Source organism: Lipophrys pholis (genome assembly GCF_963383615.2).
Source record: "Lipophrys pholis genome assembly, chromosome: 11".
Classification (NCBI taxonomy): domain Eukaryota; kingdom Metazoa; phylum Chordata; class Actinopteri; order Blenniiformes; family Blenniidae; genus Lipophrys; species Lipophrys pholis.
In genome coordinates this window covers 26,241,817-26,262,759 of record NC_137631.1, presented here as the reverse complement: position 1 = coordinate 26,262,759, position 20,943 = coordinate 26,241,817, and the positions used below count along the sequence as shown (strand labels likewise).

General features: G+C 41.0%; 1 protein-coding gene across 2 annotated transcripts in view; it reads right to left on the bottom strand.

Moving 5' to 3' along the window:
* Positions 1-11,394: 11,394 nt before the first annotated feature.
* tspan9a (tetraspanin 9a) overlaps positions 11,395-20,943 on the bottom strand; it is a 182,603-nt gene continuing 173,054 nt past the window's right edge. Inside the window, exons 6-9 of one of the 2 annotated variants that reach the window (XM_080476015.1) lie at positions 20,613-20,714; positions 20,183-20,314; positions 18,139-18,222; positions 11,395-12,627 (exon numbers count right to left, since the gene is read on the bottom strand). In XM_080476015.1, the coding sequence (XP_080332141.1) occupies positions 12,556-12,627; positions 18,139-18,222; positions 20,183-20,314; positions 20,613-20,714 (390 nt within the window). In that variant the 3' untranslated portion in view covers positions 11,395-12,555. The remainder of the gene's footprint in view (positions 12,628-18,138; positions 18,223-20,182; positions 20,315-20,612; positions 20,715-20,943) is intronic. The other variant, XM_080476014.1, reaches the window with a different exon arrangement.

Here is a 20,943-nt window from a genome sequence, read left to right as displayed (position 1 = left end):
TTGTGCTGATAATAGAGGAGGGGGGATGATGGATCATCTGTCAAACAGACCAGAGGGATTATCCCAGGATACAGTACAAAAACTTGTCTATGAAGTTAATGTAAATGTATAAATGATTCAACAGGGGCTGATTGAATTTTAAATTCAGGCTCATATTTCAGGAACTGAACTGTCCTTGACAGTCTAAGTACTGTATCCGAATACTTAATCACATGGTTCTTGTCTTTTTATTTCAAATTTGTGTCTCCTGTGAAGGGACAGAAGGACACAGGGTCCCTCAGGTATCCCACTACCTTTGAAGTACATGAAGAATTAGTGAGATTGATCTTTTTTTATTTATTCATTATTTATTTAGGATGCACCGACCAGAATGCACGGGGCTTGTTCCCGCTCTCAGGATTCTGCAGTGTAAACTACAATCAGAGCTCCGAGCAGGAGGACACAGGAGCAGGAGGACACACGGTGTAGTATGCAACCGTGAGCTGGTGGCATAAATCTCATTGCAAAGTTGCATAAAACCTCCAGATACAAACTGGCAGAGGTTCCCTTCATAATTATGTAACGTATTGTTGAACCTTTTGCACTGCCAAAGGAATAATATAGTTTGTGATTCCCGCTGTAAATTTGTAGAGTACAGAAAGAAAGAATTTGGAATTTGAAAAGTTTAAACCAATTTGTCTTTAACAGAATTAAAATCAAGTTTATTTCAAAAAGGACATTCGTATATGGTTGGACTTTGGACAATAAATGATATTAATTCTATTTAGGACAGGGTTAGGTTTATATATGAGGCCAAAACTGGCCTGCAAGAGACTCCAGTCCAGGCTGCCAAGCCACCAAGTAAATGATAAACAATTCATAGAAAACATACAACCAGTTTTTTTTTTAACACATTTCTTAAGAGTAGCCGACACAACACAACACAACACTGAGACCCAACCTGAGATATCACCATGAAAGCCAGCTACTTCATTGCTATCAAACTAGCCTCAAAGATATGTTGTGAGTTTGTAAAGATACTCATAATGCAACAGCTAAAGAAGATGGGTTTTATTTGGATAATTCACTGTATTTTGCACCAGAAGGTTTCATTAAAATTGGCTTCATGTTTGAGATTATAGTTATTCCATACTGACTGTTTGTTTTTGTGAGAAAAAAAAAATCAACATTACACAATAAGGAAAAACTTAAAAAGTTTCGATTTAAAGGTTATCATGGCACTATTGTACCAGTCTGGTAATCTCAAGATGTGGCTCCTGAACTAAGATGAGTTTGACACCCCTGATTTACAGAATAAGCAAATAAATAAATATACAGGCTTATCAAACACCCAACAAACAAATGATTTGTTTATTTATTTTTTTCAGTCTTGTCGGATTTCCCCACAAATAATGAGAACTGTATTTCTCCTCCTCCTCCTCCCGAGCCATCTCAGCTAGATTTATGTGGGAGTTTGTGGCAGCCGGCTCGTCTGGGGCCACACTCATCACTCTGCTCCTTGGTCAAACAGCCTTTACACAGCCTGGAGGTGTTTTTGGCTCATTGTCCTGCTGCAAAACAAGCACTGGTCTCACTGAGTGCAAACCAGAAGGGAGAGTGTTTGCCTGCAGATTGCCGTGTTGCTTTGAATATTGAATGAATCTGCTGGATTGTCAACAGCATTGCGCTGCCACGTCACGCAATTTTTCTCCATGCTCTGCGATGGGAAACATGCATGTAAACACCTTCAGCTCAGGTCTTGATTTGAAAATGACTCGTACAAGGTCCAAATACCAAAGCAGCAGATATAAAAACAGACTTCCTTCGCTTTGATGTCCACACACAAAAAACATGTTCTTTTTGGGGTTTTTTCAAGCCTTGAAGGTCTGATTCTAGTCATCTGTACGCTTGATGTTGAGACTTTGAGGAGTACTGATATGTACAGTAGCTCTAATCGGAGACATCATTAACTGGTCATTTCTGACACTGGTCACTCTAATGAGGCGGTAACTCTGCAGCAGAGGGAACTTCTCAGTCTTTCTGTCCTGGAGTGGTTATCATGAGAGAAAAGATTCAGCACAGCATTGGGCAACTCTGCTGATTGCACTTAAAGAAACTTTAAAAGTTCTCGTGATTCTCTTGATTGGTCTCTGGGGAGGCCTGCAGACCCATCTCCAATCTAACATGTGCCAAAATGTTTCAGTTTTAATTGAATTCACGAGTGTTCAAAATGAAAGCGATGGGCAGTTTTCCTGCTCGGTTTCAGATTTTTTAAAAAAAAAAAGTGTTTTATTCAGATTTTCTTTGACATGTGAAAATGTTAATTTTCACAACTTGACTGCAGTCAAACCTCCTGTAATCGACAAGAGAAAAGACAACTAACAGCACCTACTAGTGGTCCAACAGGAAAACTACACTCCTTGGAAACGGAAACCCTTTTCAAACTATTGCTGTGTAAATGTGAAACGTTTCTGAAAAGAAAAAACAAAAACGATGCGTTTTTACTTGAAATGCCATTTTGTAAAGGGTTCTTATTTGAAGCTCCACATACAACCCGACTTCATCTTGAATAGGCCAGAGCAGTAAAACTATTAAAAAAAAAACAACTAATAAATAATGTCAATGTTGAAATATTCCTCTTTATTGCATAAAATCTTATCAAAATATTAGAGCCGTATGAATTGACTTTAAATAAGTGGAATGTTAATGCTATGCTGCTTTTTACTGATGCCACATGGTGAAAACATGAAGTGAAATGTCCTAAAATTGTGTCTTCCATTCACTCCTACATTCAAAAGTTAAAAAAAAAAAGAAAAAAAAGAAAAAAGACTTGACTTTGTGCTTCATTGGAAAAATCTGATGAAAGATGGAATCTTTGCTGCTGATGTTTTTACTGTTGCATCACTGATGCCTCAGCTTTGTTCTCACTGTCATGTTAATTCATCTTCTGTCCTTAAAACAGTGAATCCTCCATGAATAAATTAGAAACAACAGTTATTCACATTGAAAAAGAAGAATGTTGTCTTTGGTAATTTCACTCTTTGCAAGGTCACTGCGTGGCATTCATTGGAGCCCTGCAGGGCTGGTTTTTGTCCACGGTCCTTGTATATGTCTTACCGTGGTTTTGATTCACTTGACCTGCTGTTTCTATATTACGACTTGGTGAAGCCATTTTCTATATACCAGCGCCTCTTCCAAGGATAGTTTACAACAGGAGTGTCAAACACATTTTAGTTCAGGAGCCACATACAATGCGATTCCATCTTGAGTAGGTAAAATAGGGCCACAATAACATTTAACATTTTTCTTGGTTTGTGGCGCAGAGTCTTCGAGATGAAAATATCGATATTTTTTGACATTGGTTGAGGAGTTAAAAAGTTCATTATGTGTGTACAATAACTGGCACATGCACGTTTACACATTCTTAAAGAAGCAGAGGCAGTTGGGTCAACGTGGAGATTACTGAGGGGCTCTTAGTGACGATACCAGCAACAAAACCTGTCTCAGCTTCTAAGGGGAAAGAAAAAAAAAAAAAAAGGCCCACTTCAAAAACAGCCACAGCAACAAAAAGAATGTTGTTAGTGTTTGTTATAGTTCAAACATTTTCACTGCTTTGGTTCACTATCAAACAACTTTTTTCCCTGACTGAGAGGGAAGGCAGTAACACCACGCTCCTCTTTCCACCCACAGAAAAGAATTCTATCCTGCACATCACAGGCATTTTTCACTTACTGCTCAGTGTGTTTGTGACATGTTAACAAAATGCAGCATCTCGCAGTGAAGCCACGCCTCGTTTCGGAGCGGCGCTTGGATCCTGCCGGGTAAAATGACCGGTTTTGTGACAGTCCGCTGGCTTTGAAGAGATCAATATGAAGGCAGTTTCCCATTTGACAGCCGAGTGCTGCTATAAAATATTCCATATGTGGCTGTCCAGTTAAATGATATAGATTTTTTTCTCATATGAGGCGTATTTGAGGTGGCAATAATAGGTTTATGTGGCATATCTTTCCAGAGCAGTGTTATGCTTTTTAAATATTTTTTTTTAAAGCTAAAAGCATCCTGGTAGATGAGTAAATATCAGGGTTGCCAAATATGCAGCAAAATCAGCCTGCAAGAGGATCCAGTCTAGCCCACAGGATGACGTCGTAAGACATTCCGGGGTCCCATATGTTCAGATACTTGCAACTACGCAGCTTCACAAAGTCATTGTTTTCTTCGTTTCCCTATCTACCATCTAAGAACCAAGTTGACGAAATTCTGGAATTGGACCCTTTCGACAGGAAGCGTGTAGCTGTCCTGTACAAATTGATGCAACAATCAAAACCTATACTGTGGGAGAAAACAAAAAGTGTTTGGGAAAAGGATGTGGGCGCTATTTTATCAGATGAGGAGTGGAAGTCCAGTTTGACCCGCATACATACCTCCTCTCTTTGTATCCGCCATGGTTTAATCCAGTTTAAAGTACTGCATCGTCTCCATTATACAAATGAAAGATTGGCAAGAATTTTCCCAGAAGTAGACCCTGCCTGCCCAAGGTGTGGTCATAGCCCAGCTACTGAAGGTCATATGATTTGGTCCTGTCCTTGTTTGGACAATTACTGGAGAAATATTTTTCAGGTGTTGTCTCGTATTTGTGGTATAGATCTAGCCCCCGATTTTAGAACAGCTATTTTTGGAATATCAACATCACAGGTAAATTGCTCTCAGGCAAATGCTGTAGCATTCTCCACTTTACTTGCTCGTCGACTAATATTATTTAATTGGAAATCAAACAGGGCCCCATCATTTTCTCAGTGGTTAAAGGAGGTGCTTTTTTTTTTACCTTTGGAAAAGCTTAGATATAAACTATCACCATCACAGCAGAAATTTTTTGTTACTTGGAAGCCCTTTGTAGAATATGTTAAACTCTTTACTTTTGATATATAATTGGCTATTCACTGTTTTAGTATTATATTGTCACTTCAAAATTCCTGTCTTTTTTATTTATTTATTTATTTTTGTTTTTGTCTTTTTTCATGTGTGTTTTTGTTTTTCTTTGAGAGCCTGGGGAGGGGGGTGGGAATAGGACGTGTAAATGTTTTTAAAATGTGAAAAATACTGTACTGTTATCATTAATGTGAAATTGATAAATAAAGTTTTCAAAAAAAAAAGGATGACGTCGTAATATGTAGAAATTGGAAATATATTGACTGGATTTTTTTCCCTCCCTACACAATATACCTCTTATTCCATCTCATTCACTGCATATTGCAGCGTTTTAGTAAACGTAGAGGACGTGACACAACCGTTAAAACTAAGCCCAGGGGTGTACACTCGCTTCAAAGACATACTTTGAGGCTGAATTTGTGTAAACATGTACGCTGAAGGCTGCAAAAATGTTTCTAATGGAGGATCGTTTTGCATTTCACTGTGTTTTCCACCAAGAGAAATTGTTGAAAATAAACAACATTGAAATTGCATAAAGCATTGCTGCCTCTTGGAACCAAAACAAAGTGAAGTTTGAAGTTTGGAAAGCAAATATCAATGTTTAAAAGTGACTACGTTTCTGTTTTACAGGTCCAGGATACTCAAGGTCACGTCACGCTGTGTGTAAACAAAAACAAGGGTCGCAAGACAATGACAACGGCTTCCCTCGAACCGATCTGACAGTGTGACGTAGGACCACCGAGTCAGAGCAAAGATAACGCCACAGTTCTCTCTTGATTGCAATCTTTCATCTGCGCCGGCTGAAAATCACAGTCTGTAGGGGCTTTCGAGGGAAAATGCATAACGTGTATTGAAACCTTCACACAGATTCCATTTGTCAATAACTTTGTTGTGTCTTTTTATTCTATCAAGCTTCCAACTGTAAAAAATAAATAAATAAACGTTTTGACTGGTGCAATTGAATAAACTTCAGCTTTCAACGAACAAAAAATCTGTGCACCAGAAATTGTGCTAAAACAAAAACAAAACAACTCCTCACGACTGCGAAGTTAAAAAGCTCGGATGGAGAAACGCGACAGATTGAGAACAGATAGCAGCAGAAACAATCCTCAAATCACCTCTTCGTCAAGCCATAAGGCTGCGAGGGGAAAAAAAACTCATCAAGTCTCATCAAAGTAAATTCAAATTAATAAAATGTGCCGGTAGATGAAGCGTCAAAAAGATCAATATTGAAAAAAAAAAAATGCTGCAATAACCAGGAAACCAAAGTTTCCATGATTCTGTCCACTTTATTTCAGTACATGTTACTCATACAAAATAATCTGTACAAAGGCTAAAATAGGTATTTTTGTTTTTTTTTTTTTGTTTTTTTTTGCATAGAAGGAACAGTGATGTAAAAACAAACAAACAAAAATAAAGCCAGGGTGGAATGGCACAATAAACTCCACTCACTATCACACACGGCCTGACAACAATTAGGTTAAAAAGGGGGATCAAGCTCCGTACAAAAATACTCTGCTGCTCACGCCATGCTATTGAAGCACAAGACAAATTGGCGATGGTTTTCGCTTTCATCATCTTTCTTTTGTTCTTCAGAAAAAGAAGAAAAGAAAAAAAACCACTCAGCTTGACTGGCTTGACTACCATTAGCTCATCTCAGTGTCTTTCGGGGCAACAGTCCCTCAGGTTTGATGTTTTTTTTGTTTTTTTCTAATTTAAGAAATGAAAAAAACAGACCATTTTAAGGCAGCGATGCCACTTTTTTTGTGTTTCCCACCATGGGATCTGTAGTTACACCGCTTCCCTTGCTCTTCTCCCTAAGAACCCCCCCCCCCCCCCCCCCCCCCTCCACCACCACCACCTCCCCAAAAAATCTGAATCAAACACTTCTCCAAAGGCTGCCTATATAATTGACAGAGACATTAAAAGGGAATCCACCAGGAGCACTGAGTCATTAAACATGAAAGGCAATGAGTGTACGGTATCACAGGACTTTTTTCTTTTTTGTGACACTGTTTCCTTTATTTAAAAAATAGTTGATTTGGAGAATAAAGAGAAGGTAGTGCACCACCTACTATCGAGTGCTTGTTCAACGTGTAGCAGAAAACTCCACAGGACGACGCTGGCAGGTATCAGACGGTGCCACCCAGCAGAACACAACATCAAACACACCATTTCGAGAGCGTACATTTTCCACTGCTCAGGATATTTAGATTTTAGCATGTTGGGATTGAGATTACAGAAATATTGTGTTTTTCAGGCGCCCCCCCCCCCAAAACAAATTAAAAACAATCCAAAATGATTCAGGAAAAAAAAAAAAAAAAAAAAAAAGGTTAAAAGTTCCCCCACAGCAGATAAATAACCCAATTACTGCATGTTTATTTTGTACAGGGAATACGTCCATTGTTGTGAGGGAATACTTTGTACTTGATCCAACAAGAAAAAGAAAAATAATACAACCTCAAAATATGTTTTACTACATGATGAAAATGCATTCAAATGAAATATGACAATCATACCGGCAAAAAACATAAATTTACATAACATTTACACTGCTCCTGTGCTTGAAAGGAAAACAGAGGCAGAGAAATGAACAAATATTGAAAGGAACTAAACATGGTTAACATACGAGGGGAAGATGAGCATTAAAGGGCACTGGTTGTTCAACTGTTGGTGTGAAGCCCCGTTTCCGTGACGTTTTCAAGCGAAAAGGAAAAACTCTCACTGGATTTTGGATGCCCGTTTACACGACGAAGGCGCTCGGAGCCACTGAAAATGAAACGGCTCCCAAGATGGAACTTTTGGAAGATTGGGGAAAGTGCAACTTTCTGAAAACGCAGAAATCCATCATCATCATCATCTGTACTTTCAAGTGTCTGTGTACTCCCATTTTTATAGTGTATTGTTGTTTGTGTGCATGTGTGTGTGTGTGTGTGTGTGTGTGTGTGTGTGTGTGTGTGTGTGTGTGTGTGTGTGGTTTCATTACAAACACAAACACCCACGAGTGGCCCAACACGAAAATTAAAAAAAAAAAAATTTTTTCAGGGTTTCTGCTGTTTTTGCGGTTTTCAAAATGTTGTCGTGTAAACGTAAAGCTTTTCTGAAGCCAAAATGCAAAATGTATATGTTTTCACTTGAAACGTCGTCGTGGAAACGGGGCCTAAATGTCATTGTAAGCTGCAGACGTAAAGTTGTAAAGCTGTAAAATATGGGTATTTACATCACTGGAGTGGCATGAGCTCTGTGGTACAGTGTCATCTGATCCATCATGCTCTAGAAATACACAATAGGCGTCTTTAAAAACACACTGCTGATTAAAACCACACGTCCGGATTTAATTAAACTCAAACTTGACTCAGAGGACCGTGACGACAGGCGTGCAGCGTGTCTTTTTGTGGGTTTCACCCCACGCTATGTGCCAAATTTTACTCCTATCACATCTGACTTAATTGCTTTAACTGCCTGTAGCAGTGTTAAGACAGAGAGGCGTTTTTCACCGTGTACATAGAGGAACACTGCAAAGACTAGTCCTCCAAGTAACAAATGATTAATGCTGCCATCTTTCTTCGCAACGCGTGACAATGAGTTTCCTTTATGAGTGAAAAACAAAATTAGAAAGGGCCTAAACGATGAAAAAAACAAAAAACAACCAACAAAAGCATGTAGTATAAAAACATTGAAACAGCAACAACTGAATGTACAAAAATAACATTACAACAGGATTTTGTTAATACGGTATTCATTCCTGCACTCTGAAAGACAAACAGAAAAGGGTGATGGCAGCAGAGTTCACACGGAGGAGAAAATGTCAGATCAGTCAGAGGGCAACAAGTCACACAGTCTGCAGGCTGCGTCGCTTCAGCACGATGTCAAATCAGGAGGCACAAACTGGATTTGGCTCCATTTTGCATCGTCATTTTTTCTGTAATGCCGGTTGTGATTTGTGAAGAGATTGGGAAATATTCTATGAGAAGAGTTCTCAATGGTAACTTATATAACGGTGTTTAGTGTAAATGTCGTGCGGACAAATCAAAGTCAGACAATAAGCTGTAGTGCAAAACCATGAGCATAAAATTTAATTAAATACGTCTAACTGGCACACTCCAGTAGTTTTTTTAAATTTTATTTTATTTATTGCATTTTGTTGCCTTTAACAAAATCTTTTGAGACTTTCATTATGAATCAGAGTTAATGCTGAGATTTTCAATCTCGACGCGGGAGATTCCGTGCCCCAGCTTCACTTGGATTTAAAAATACATGTATTTCATGTGTTCTGCCTGCTAGTGAAGGAGCTTTAATCACTGCGAGAAGGAGACCGATTAAAATAATTAAACAGAAGGGGGAATACCGGCGCTTTAGTGAAAAGTCTCCCCCACTCCTCAACCCAGAAAATCACACCCCGTCTGGATGTGTTGACATTTCCCACCCGATGTGACACAACAGTCACAGTCGTCACGGCGCAATGCAGCTCCATTCTCAGAACAAGTCAGAGGAATGTTTGCTTCTACAAAGGTAGAGTGTCAAACGTAACGCCTGTGGGCCAAAACCAGCCTGCAAGAGGCGCCAATTCGGCCAAACCACAAAGTAAATTGTCAAAAAGCAGAAAACGGAGCTGCAAGGTGTCCGAAACTACCGAGACAGTAAATAAGGGACGTGTGGAGAGTTTGTGGAGACAGTCAAGCAGAGGAGACGTGACCACGCATGGCAGTGCTGTACATCAGCAGCTGTCATGTCCCCCCCCGGCGGAAACAAGTAGGAGAGTTTGAACATATGGGGGCAGGCAGAGTATCACAGCCAGCAGGGTCGCTGCGCATCACCCAAATCTGTCCCTGCTGCACGAACCCCGCCGCTCCCCTCCACGAGACTGTCCTTCAGATTAGATAATCGTAAAGCCAATTAAAAAATGACAAGTCTGACTTCAGGAGACACTCCGAGGGAAACATTCTGTCTGGCTGACGAGATAAATTAGATGGGTCGTTTTTTTTTGCTTAATTCCTTTCTTGCTCGCCCATGTTGCAGAAAAGTCTGATTTCCTGGGCATCACCCAAAGTAATGAATTCTCTTTGCAGTTATAACACTGAGTAAAATTAAGAATCCAGCCACCTCAAGCGGCTCCTAAACTTTTAACCGGCAGCCGAACTGAACCGCAGTGTTCATGAATAAGACGGCAGTGGACGTTACCTCACCAAACTCTTTTGTGAGCTGGTGTGGGATGATTTGGGGGTGATTTGAAAAAAACTACAAAATAAACCCCACACATACTTGTACACTAAGCGGCTCCATTTTATGTATACTTTGACTTAAAGGGAAGAGAAGTGTCGCAACTGTGGGAACAATGCAAATTTTCTTCAGGTTAACTTGTAATAATCAATAATATGAAGGGACCAATAGAGAGTTAAAGCTGCAGCAGCTAAATCTCTAATACAAGCTGGAAAGGCAGTAAAAAAAAAAAAAAAAAAAAAGACTAAGATACACGAATTACTCAATGGATCTGATTCATTGTCTTAATAATTGCAAACAAACGGATTCAAACTCATCAGTCCGGCAGAAGCTGATTTCGACCTGCAGTACTCGTACGCTCTGCAGGGAGGGATTATTAGAAACATTTCATCATGCGTGCCGACGCTGAGCAAAGCAGCTGATCTGGTTGAACTGTTGGCTTGTTTACAAACCCGCCTGATCATCTGGACGCTTGCTTTTAAACCCTTTGGACTTTGTTAAAATAATGCAGCCATCTTCTCAGATGTCTGATCGCATTTACTTTGGAGAGTACAATGTCACGGTAACCGATGACAGTCGAACACAGTCTAATGATAATCCCAGGCTACAATGATCCCTCTGCAATAAGTCCTTTTATACCGCCGCCTCTTCAGAGATTTGGAAGCCCAGAACAGATACACTGAAGGGCATTTTCTTTGAGTCGCCACAGCAGATGTGGAGAATTTGCAGTCTTTACGAGGTAGGCTCATGCTCGGGCCGAGAATCACAGAATCGGCGGTAAACACACACAAACAGACGTGTCCTAGAGGGCGCGTTGCCATACCCATCGGTCTCAGCTTTGATTTGCCTACAATCCCACCCGCCCCATCCCCTTGTGGGCCGCTATGAAAAGAAACTTGTGTAAAAACTGGAGAAGTTGCGAAACCATAGGTGTAACTGTGTGTCGAGAAGGAATGTCAGCACAGACAGTGCTCGTACACGCGGATCACGGAGCTCATTGCCTTTTGACGTAAAGGAAGAAAATTGGGAGTGAAAACAGGCAGATGGAGGCAGGAGGCAGCTGACAGCTGCAGAGAGAACGGATGAGGAGGGCAGAGCAAATGGAAGAGATCTTAAGCGTATATAGAGGAGGAGAAAGGCTGCAGCCGCCTCTCCTAACTCTATTGATGGCAGCAGCGAGACAACATGCCTGCTCTGTCTTCGCCCCTTTTTGCTCTTCTATCTCTGTGTTTCAATGTGCTCCATCTTTTTTTTTGTTTGTTTTTTGTTCCCCCTGCAGCTTGGACTGTGTGATAAAAGGCACCATACACAGAGATACACACATGCACACAAGACAGTCTGTATTCTGGAAAGGACAACTTTATCAAGCAGATCTCTTCACCTGACAGTGCTGCTGGAGCCCTAATAAACAAGCATTTTGTACCATTTGTATTGTCTCATGGGGAAATGGAATACTGCAGCTGTGTGGGAGCAAATCGTGTGTGCATGTGTGTGTGTGTGTGTGTGTGCCTTCACAGATCTGTGCACATGTATCACTCAGAGGCTACTGATGAATTTTGGTATAAAATAAATCCACTGATGACTTCTCTCACTCACATGATGTTCCTTCATCACGCCACCCCTCGCAAAAAATAAAAAAATAAAAAATATGACTCACAGATCACATTACAGAAAAACCCTCTTGACACGTCTGTGCCCTTCCACAGCATCGTCACGTCAAATGCAAACCCATACACATACACACCCGAGAGCACATTGCACTGATCTGTTCAACGCGTACATTCCACAGGAGTGCCGACAACATACTTTTATATCAATTAAAAAAAAAAAAAAAAAGAAGTTTGAAACAAAAAATGGCAACATTTGAAAAACAAAAACAAAGGTAAAGTAGAAAACTAGCATGCCATGTTGGAGCTTTTTCATTTACAAGGGAATAAAAGGGGCTGAACTTGGATCGACATGAGGACAAAAAAAGCTCCACATGAAGTGGAGGGTTTTCATCAGTTTCATAGGTTCTCGTCGCCATTCCATGGGTTGTTTGTGGGCAATTAGTAAAGTCTCAACTGTCTCAGCGTCCGTCCCTACTTCCAGCGAGAAAGTGTTAGTCCAAGCAAGAGAAGTAAAACAAAATAAAGTGAAGTGTACTCGAGAGTAGTGGCAAAACCGATGGGATTTCTCTTCCTTGCCAAACGTAGGTGGTTCCTTCCTTCCAGTTGTGTTACTCTTTGGCAAAATGAATGAGTGAGAGGAGAGAGCAGAGCAGAGCAGGAACACAACTGGAATCTGTACAGAAGGTCTGGGGAAATCGGGGGGGGGGGGGGATAATGTTCTATAGGGGTTGTAAAGTGAGAGGGAAGCAGGGATGTTTAAATCAGAGTCTTATCCCATCAGGCAGTGGGGCTCCTCTCCACTGGGTGCCGCCGCCCAAGGCTAGGCGTCGTACTTCTTCCCCGTTCTGTGGATGTGGTGGAACAGTGTCATGGAGAACGCCATGCCCAGGAGCTGCAGAGGAGACAAGAAGGATGCATTGATTCCTATACGGTACATACGGTATATGTGTCTCTTTTCTTTTTGTGTCTCATACGAGTGGTCTATTTGATGTTCGATGCCTTTGGCCGCATGGCTTTTTTTTTTGATGCACAATGAATCCTGTAGTGATTTTTTTCTTCTCTCAAATGGCCTTCAAATGTGAGCTCTGGAATCTTTGTGGCGAGTGAAAAAAAAAAAAAAAAAAAATGTACAGCGTGCGCAAGCATTACTCCAATGAAGTAAATTGAGATGCCACTGAATCAGAGTAGCCAGCTATCTCTTTGATGTTTCCATTACCCCTGATATTTCTACATCAAACACAGTCACGAGGCTGATCCTAAAACCATTACGTTGCAAAGCTGGGATGGCTGGGAAAGTGCAAACTACTGTATGGTGCATAGTGCCTAATAATAATAATAATGATAATAATAATAATAAGGATTCCTACAGTACATGATTAGCCTGGGAAAACTGCTGATTTCACTTTAGTTTCAGTCAAACCTAATTCAGAAGAATAATATCACCTTAAGCCGCTGTCAGTCAAAAACATGAAGCAGCATATGAGGTAAACATTCAGCTAAGAGGGAGTTAGGACCAAGTGAAAAACGGCTTCAGGACCAAACTAATTATTTACACGCGGCTCATCTGTGCAGCTCGGAAAGTTTCTGTTGTCGGCTCCAATCAGCCTGAGTGAACCGGAAAGACTCCTGCAGGACTCAATCATTCATCCCTGCTTAAGAATATATAAATAATGCTGAGATTTCTTTGAAAACCAGTGTGAACGAAGAAATATGTACAGGCCTTTGCCCAAGTCTGTCACATATCCTGCGAGTCTAAATCATTCATAACCGGTTCTAAGTGCCTCTGGCTATTATGTAACACTGCAGACTTGCGAGGCATCAGCTTTTCATGATGCATGTCATCCACCTTGCCTCCGAGTTTGCTAATCTGACAGGTTGAGGTCTGACGGGGTCCCTTCCACTCTCCTGAATCCAAAGTGTGAAATGTGTGTGTGCTGAGAAAGAGATATATAATTAAATAATGTCAAACCTGATCAGTCTTCCAACATTGTCTTTGTCAGTGCTCTGCATGCCGAGGAAAATAGTGTAACGTTTTGTGTGTGTGTGTGCGTGCGCGCGCGTGTGTGTGTGTGTGTGTGTGTGTGTGTGTGTGTGTGTGTGTGTGAGAGTGTGGTTGTATAGATGGCAGACACTTTTCTTTTTTTGATATGGCTGGAAACTTTAATTCAAGCTCAAGCGTCATCTTTTTTTTTCTTCCTAAGGACATTAAAAATTGCTCAGAATATCACAAAACTCAACAAGGAGTTTTCCTGCTGAGGCCACTGTGCTTTGAATGAGGCGAGGATTCAAGGATTAGCAAACTGAAAACTGCTCTTGCGTGAGCACAGTCACAGACGTATCAAGGTGGGAAAGGAAATAAAGCGAGAAGGACTGTTCAAAGCAGAAAAAGGGAAAAAGTGCACTGCGGGGAATGAGACTGCACAGGCAGCTATTGTTGTCGAGGCTGACCCAAGAACAGAGCAAAACTCTGTACACAAGGACCGTGCGGTGAATTCACAATGTGGTGTGAAAACATTCAGCCCAACCATGTGCAAACTGAAGGCGCAGTGGATAAAAAGGAAGACAAGAATTTTCACATATTAATTTGAGGGTTAATTGAGTCTCCTGGATTCACGGAGAGAGCTTCACACTTCACACCAGCTGCACCAGTATTACCATTGCTTCATGCTCGGCTATGAACTATAACATAATGCTGGTGGATGAATCCCAGCTGACAATCTCAGGGCAAACAGAGAGAGGGAAACATACACAAGTTTACAGGTCTCAGGATTAAGGGAGGAAACTCCTGCATGCACAGGAAGAACATGCAATTATCACACAGAAAGCCAAATCTGGACACTATTTATTTTTCTTCATACACATTACATTATAGGTCCCATACTATACAGTTTTTCAACACTTTCACACAATTGTCAGAGGTCCAACAATATTGTATCCATAGTCTATATCTCCAAATCAGCCTTGGTCCTGAGTTTCAGCCAGTCTAAAAGCCCCTCTAGTGAGCTCTATTGAGAACAGGCTGTTTCTGTGTCTGTACCTTTAAATGCTAATGAGCTGTGTCTGTTTTACAATAGCGTGGAGAAAAGAAAAAAAGGCGCCCACTCATAATTTTAGAAGACAGAGGTCATCTACCTGTGGGACGGTCAAAGGCAGTATCCACTACCATAGGGAGTGGTTATTTCCCCACATGACATCATGAAGTGAAAATCTCTGATTCGTCTGTCTGAGCACACAATGAGGGAGGGAGATGACAGACTTTCTTCAGTTTTGCGTTCTCACATACAGGCTATCGGGACACAAATTACTGCTAGAAAACACATTATGAGGTGAATTTAGCATAATATGGGACCGTAATGAAAAGAAGAAAATAACAAATTTGAAGAAAACTAACAGCGGAGTTAAAAAGAACAGTCACCACACCACACGACATATCTATTCAGAAAGAGTGGGATCCTATTTGGACAGGAGATAGTTAAATCATTTAGCCTTAAAGAGGCTTCTCAAGTGATTTATCAAGTCAAATTCAAATTTTGGGTGCACAATATTTGGTAGTTAACGTTTGGAGTGACAACCGAGTGGTAAATGAAAGTCTATTGGTTTCCTCGTTGGGTCGGCATGAATGTCTGATGACAAGAGGAAAAAAGTTGTGGAATGTGCTTGTCATTATCGTTAATGAATTTACACGTAGATATGCATGTTTGCAGAGTATTAACAGATGAAGTTGGTAAAAGTTTAAACTTTCGAAACAGAGGTGCATTTGACTCTTTAATTTTGGAATATGAGCTCATTCTTTTTCTTTTTTGTATTAGAAGTATTTGATTAGGTCGAGAAGGATGTGAGGCAGCCCAGACAATATTACAATATGTGAGGTATTGCCATGAGGCTGGATCTCTAACCACCACACCTCTGTGTGGCCCTCATCAGGCTTGTTTATCGGAGACTTCTACAGAGACTACAGTGAGAGGAAAAAAGAAGAAAGACGGGAGGGAACAGAACAGGATGAACCGAGTTTCTGGTGACTGCTGAGATCAGTCATCATGTGAGTCGTCACACAAATGTTCCGCAGACAAGTCTGCGCACACACAGACAGCTCACCGCTGTGTAGCTGCAGCTAACATTTGTACAGTTGTTATATTGGCTGACAGGGATGAATAAACACAATACAGTGCGGCAGTCAAAATTATGCCAACACATGGCGAAAAGTAACTTTGGCTTTTCTTCTCTCTGGAGACACTTTTGGAACACCATCTTCAAAGTAAGAGGGGGAAAAAAACAAAACTGCAAAGAGCGCGAAAGTGAGATGCTAACAGTGTAAAGGGGGACGGATGTGAAGCGTGGTTTAGAACCTAAAGAGAGACAGCACCACCGGCGGAATATCTATCACCCCTCTCTCACGGGCTCTTTAATCTGCAACTCTGTACCTGCTCCTCTACATTCAGCATCTCTACTCTCCAGTCTTCTGATGACACCTTATGCCTGACTACAGTCTGCTTGGCATTATACCAAGTGATTCTTCCAACACATGATCGGGGAGCAGAGGGGAGGGGTTTCAATATCTCGAGTTGGGTGCGTGCTTAATAACTCTTAATATAAAGCAGAGCAAAACCCATAGATGCACATGTTTCAATGGAGTTCATTTATAAACACCAGCATAGGGCTCCGAAGGCAGAAATGTGTTGTGTGCGCATGTGGGAAGTTGTATCAATGTATTTAGATTTGTATTTGTCTATCAAGAGATCTGTTTTGATTTGTTGGATGTGTTTGTGTGTGTGTGTATTATGTTCGGTGTGTCCTGACTGGTGAACAGACAAGTCGTCCACAAAACAGCAAACCCGGACAACTCGTCCGCGACTATTTTATTCTATCTCGTACAGTAGTGACGTTACTTGATAAACATGATTAAAATATGACAGATACAGTCATTAGCGAGGTGGAACGTGCATGCGCAACACACGGCAGTGCTGAAGTTTCATGTGTCATGTGCGCAAAGAAAACCATTCTTTGCGAGAAACAAAGCCGAATGATACTATACTAAATATATATGGACATATACTAGATATATGAAAAATATCTAACATATAAATTAGAAATAATATATAAAAGTACACTGTACAGGATTTATTTTCCTCCCAAAAATTCTGAAATCTCATCCGTGGACGAGTTGTCCTACAATCCCCCTGACGTCCATCTTCACCTGGCTGTATGCTTACAAATGGTTTTTGCTTCACCTTCTGCTGCGACACAGATTCATCCAGCAGTCCGGACTTGCAGGCTCACATTTATCCAGCCAAGTCCAATCCAACTTTCTCGAATTGTGTTTTTCTACCCCAGTTCTACTCAGTGTTATAAAGACGGCTTGGCTGAGGAGACCAAAGATCACGCAGCCTGACAGACGTGAGCATGCCAGGGCACCTTCAGGGCAAACACAACTCGAGTTAGGGACGAATTTCGGTCACAACAGGACAGCAGCAAAAATCCATTTGTGAAAAGAGCTGACGGCGAGGCCGGTGTCAGGCGAAGGCAGAGACAGTTACCGATTACATCTCAGTGTGCCAACCATATAATGCACAACCAATTTGCATTGCACATATATGCATCTAATTACACACATTCTGATATGCACACTCAAATCTGTAAGTGGATTTGACTTATACAGTGCATTTTTGCCACTTCAACAGTATTAAAGTGCTGAACATTTACACATTTATGCACTGGCTCTCACACTAATAACAACGGCTGCCATGCAAGGTGCTCAGTCTCCATCAGTGACTTAATCAAGGGCATCGGATTGGAAGACAATCAGCTCCACTATCCGAGCCACAGTCACCCTCAAGTTTGTTTCTAATCTAAGTATGCTTAAAAAAATGTAATCACAGACACACAAATATTACTCATATAAAGGTCTCCACACAAACGCAATAGAACACGAGAGCTAAATATAAAGCCCGTGGGACAAAAGCGGCCCGCAAGAGGCGCCAATCCGGCCAAACCACCAAGCTAATTGTGAAAAATTCTAAAGAAAACTGCAAATTTTAAACACATTTTTAAAGAGGAGCGGACACAACACATTGTGTTCGCTATATTTCACAGTATTTTGCACCAGAAGGTTACATTAAAATTGGCTTTATGTTGAGATTGTTGTAATTTTCTGCAGTAATTCTTTGGTTTCACTAAAACATTTTCTTCCCTTATACTGCATGATGCGGCAAAACTTTAAAGTTTAAATTTAAAGGTTAGTATGGCCCTATTTCACAGGTCCAGCCCACTCACGATGAAATCTTGCTGTATGTGGTCCCTGAACTAAAATGTGATTGACAACCCTGCACTAGGCATTTTGCTACCTTAACAGTCACATACCTAAAAAAAAATAAAATAAAACATGAACAATAATGGCAATAGTTACCTGTACTACCAAGATGACCATGCCTATGGTTCCCAGCAGATGCTTGTTATCATCCAGCCATTCTTCCACCTTCTCGAAGCAACCCTGAAACAGAACAAAAGCTCAATAAAAAAAAGAAATCCACTAAAATGTGCGTTCGGAAGGTTAATCTCCACCACCTAGTTCACATTTTTCCATTAAAAATGCATCTCCATACCTTCGGATGCATGACTAGTAGTTGAGGTGTTAAAGCAAGTGAATTAATCATGAGTGATGACTTTCACGTGGAGACTTATATGGCTGGAAGTCTGAACAGACTCCTACCTGAGTTCAAACAGAGGTCGGTCACTCACTCGCTGGCAGATAAGGTGAAGAGTTTAATGGAGGGTTCAGATGCAAAGTGCTGCACCTTGTTGAGCACTGATGCTGAAGCAGCATGTAAAACTTAACCATAGAGTGTGTGGCCGCTCTCCTCTGGGCAGGATTACGCACAAGCTTTAAGTGATGAGCCTCCCCAGCGCGCCAGCTCAATGTCGACCTATTCCCATTTTGGTAATTGTAATACAGCTTTTAATCCTCTGCTTTGGACCTGCTAACAAGCCACATCCCAGACCACCAGCAGATTAGAATTGTAATGGAGATGGCAACCGGTGAACATTGTTCTGCAAGGTATTCAGGGGGAAAAAAAAAGGGGTGGCCGTTTCAAAACTAAACAAATTATTGGTATCACTAATCAAAGATGCTTTAAATACACATAAAAGGTTGTAAAAGCAACTATAAAAGAGATGGACTACAGAATAAAGCTGTACAAAGCATAAATGTTCACACTCCTTGTGAATCTGAAGGCATTAAAGTGATTAATATCAGTCTTGAAGCAGTGTAATTAAAATAGGAGGCCCGCTCTTCAACGGTAACATAAAACATGACGTCTCACTCATAATCCCACGAGTGTCATACACAAAGACAGATTATACGATAACGGGAGCAGAAGTGTAAAAAAGCCTCACACAATTCATACAGTAGAAGCATGTGCACCGAGTCTTTTAATAGCCATTGTTTCTTTTGTTGCTGCTTGTTTTTGTACTTTGTTTCTTGACTTATCTTCACAGTAGTTTTGTATCTCAGTATGGTCACTTTGTGTTTCTCACTGGATGTTTTGTGTCTTGAGCTGTCAGTTTATGTTTGGCATTGTTCTGTTATCTTTTCTTTTATATTTCCATCTCTCTGTAGTCCCAATGTGTGGTTGTACTTGTTTTGTTGTGGTCATTTTCCATTTCTCTTTAGTGTTGTTTGAATCTCTTTTTAAAGCCTTTGTTTGTAGTCATCTTGTTTTTCTTCCTAGAAGTTTTGCAAACCTGCGTCGCTCTATAGTACCTCTTTGTAGTGCTTTGATTAACTTTGCAGCCAGATATTCACTGAAAAAAAACTGCTAAATAGAAGCTCAGGAACCCATCCCCAGCAGCTCAGCTCAGACCAGCACCATCGGTGTACATTCGGTTCATATTACCAAAAGTATATTCAGGTGTTCCAATCACCTCCATTGCCACAGGTGTATAAAATCAGATGCAGACTATTTCTACAAACATCAGTGAAAGAATGTGTCGCTCTCAGGAGCACAGTGAATTCCAGTGTGGCACAGTGATAGGATGCCACTAGCGCAATAAGTCCAGCAGGGAAATTTTCTTCGCTTACGAAATTTTCCACATTCAACTCAATCAGCGGATGGTGAGGTGCACCGTCTGCAGAGGTGGCCAACTTCCTGCACAGTCAATAGTTACCGACCTCCAAACTTCATGTGATCTTCAGATTAGCTCAAGAACCGTGTGTAACGAGCTTAATGGAATCGGTTTCGTTCTGGAAGAATGGCCCAAAATTCCCATGAACACAGAGTTGAAGCTGATATAGCTGCAAAGGGTGGACCGACATCAGATTGAATCCTATGGTTTGAAAATGGCTTGTCACTCAATTTAATATGCGTGTGAGGCGAGCAAACATTTTTGGCAACATAGCGTACATAACCAAAAACATTGGTATTAATTAAGGGTCGATTTCAGTGTCAACTCACCCGATTCCAGAACATGTTGGTGGAGTTTTGACCACAGTTCTGGTAATGCTCCTGGCAGCAGCGGTCGGGCACTACTTTTTCTTTCAGGGCCTCGTGCCAGTCGGTGTACGCTATCACGCCACAGCACTTCCACTGTAAAAGGTAACACACCAAGCACATGATCAGTAAATGCCTCTTGTCAGTCCAGGCAGACCTAATTAATCCAAACTGTTATGTATAAAATGCCGTGATTAGTCTCTTTGTTTTAGCGGAGCACAATAATGGCATGAATCATACTCCAACAGCCAGATTAGACTTTTAAAACACTAACTGCAGCATCCACTCGGCAGAGAATACATTATCGGAAATACTTAACTTGCATTAATGTGACTTTTCCAGCGATGTTTGCACTCAAGTTTTTAATACAATGAGGAAAGCGGCGGTCACCTACCTCAGCCTGGATGATGTTCCAGGCATTTCGCAGACCTATGTTGTTGTCTGAGTTGTAGAGAGCCAGCCCATCCTTCAGATCCTGTTTAGCGTTCTCACTCACCTGAAGATAAGAAAGGAAACATGAGTCTTGGTTAGAGACCTTGGTTTAAAATACTTGGCTCAGCAAGAACAGTCACTTGGGTGATTGCATTCATTATAAGCCTTCCCGTTGCCTGGATGTTGAAGTAGGCTGATGAGGCATAGATCTTTGTGTGGGTGCAATGATATTATTGTGCACTTTTCTAACTGTCTCGGCTGTTTCACACAAACCTGGAGGATTATTAATGCCG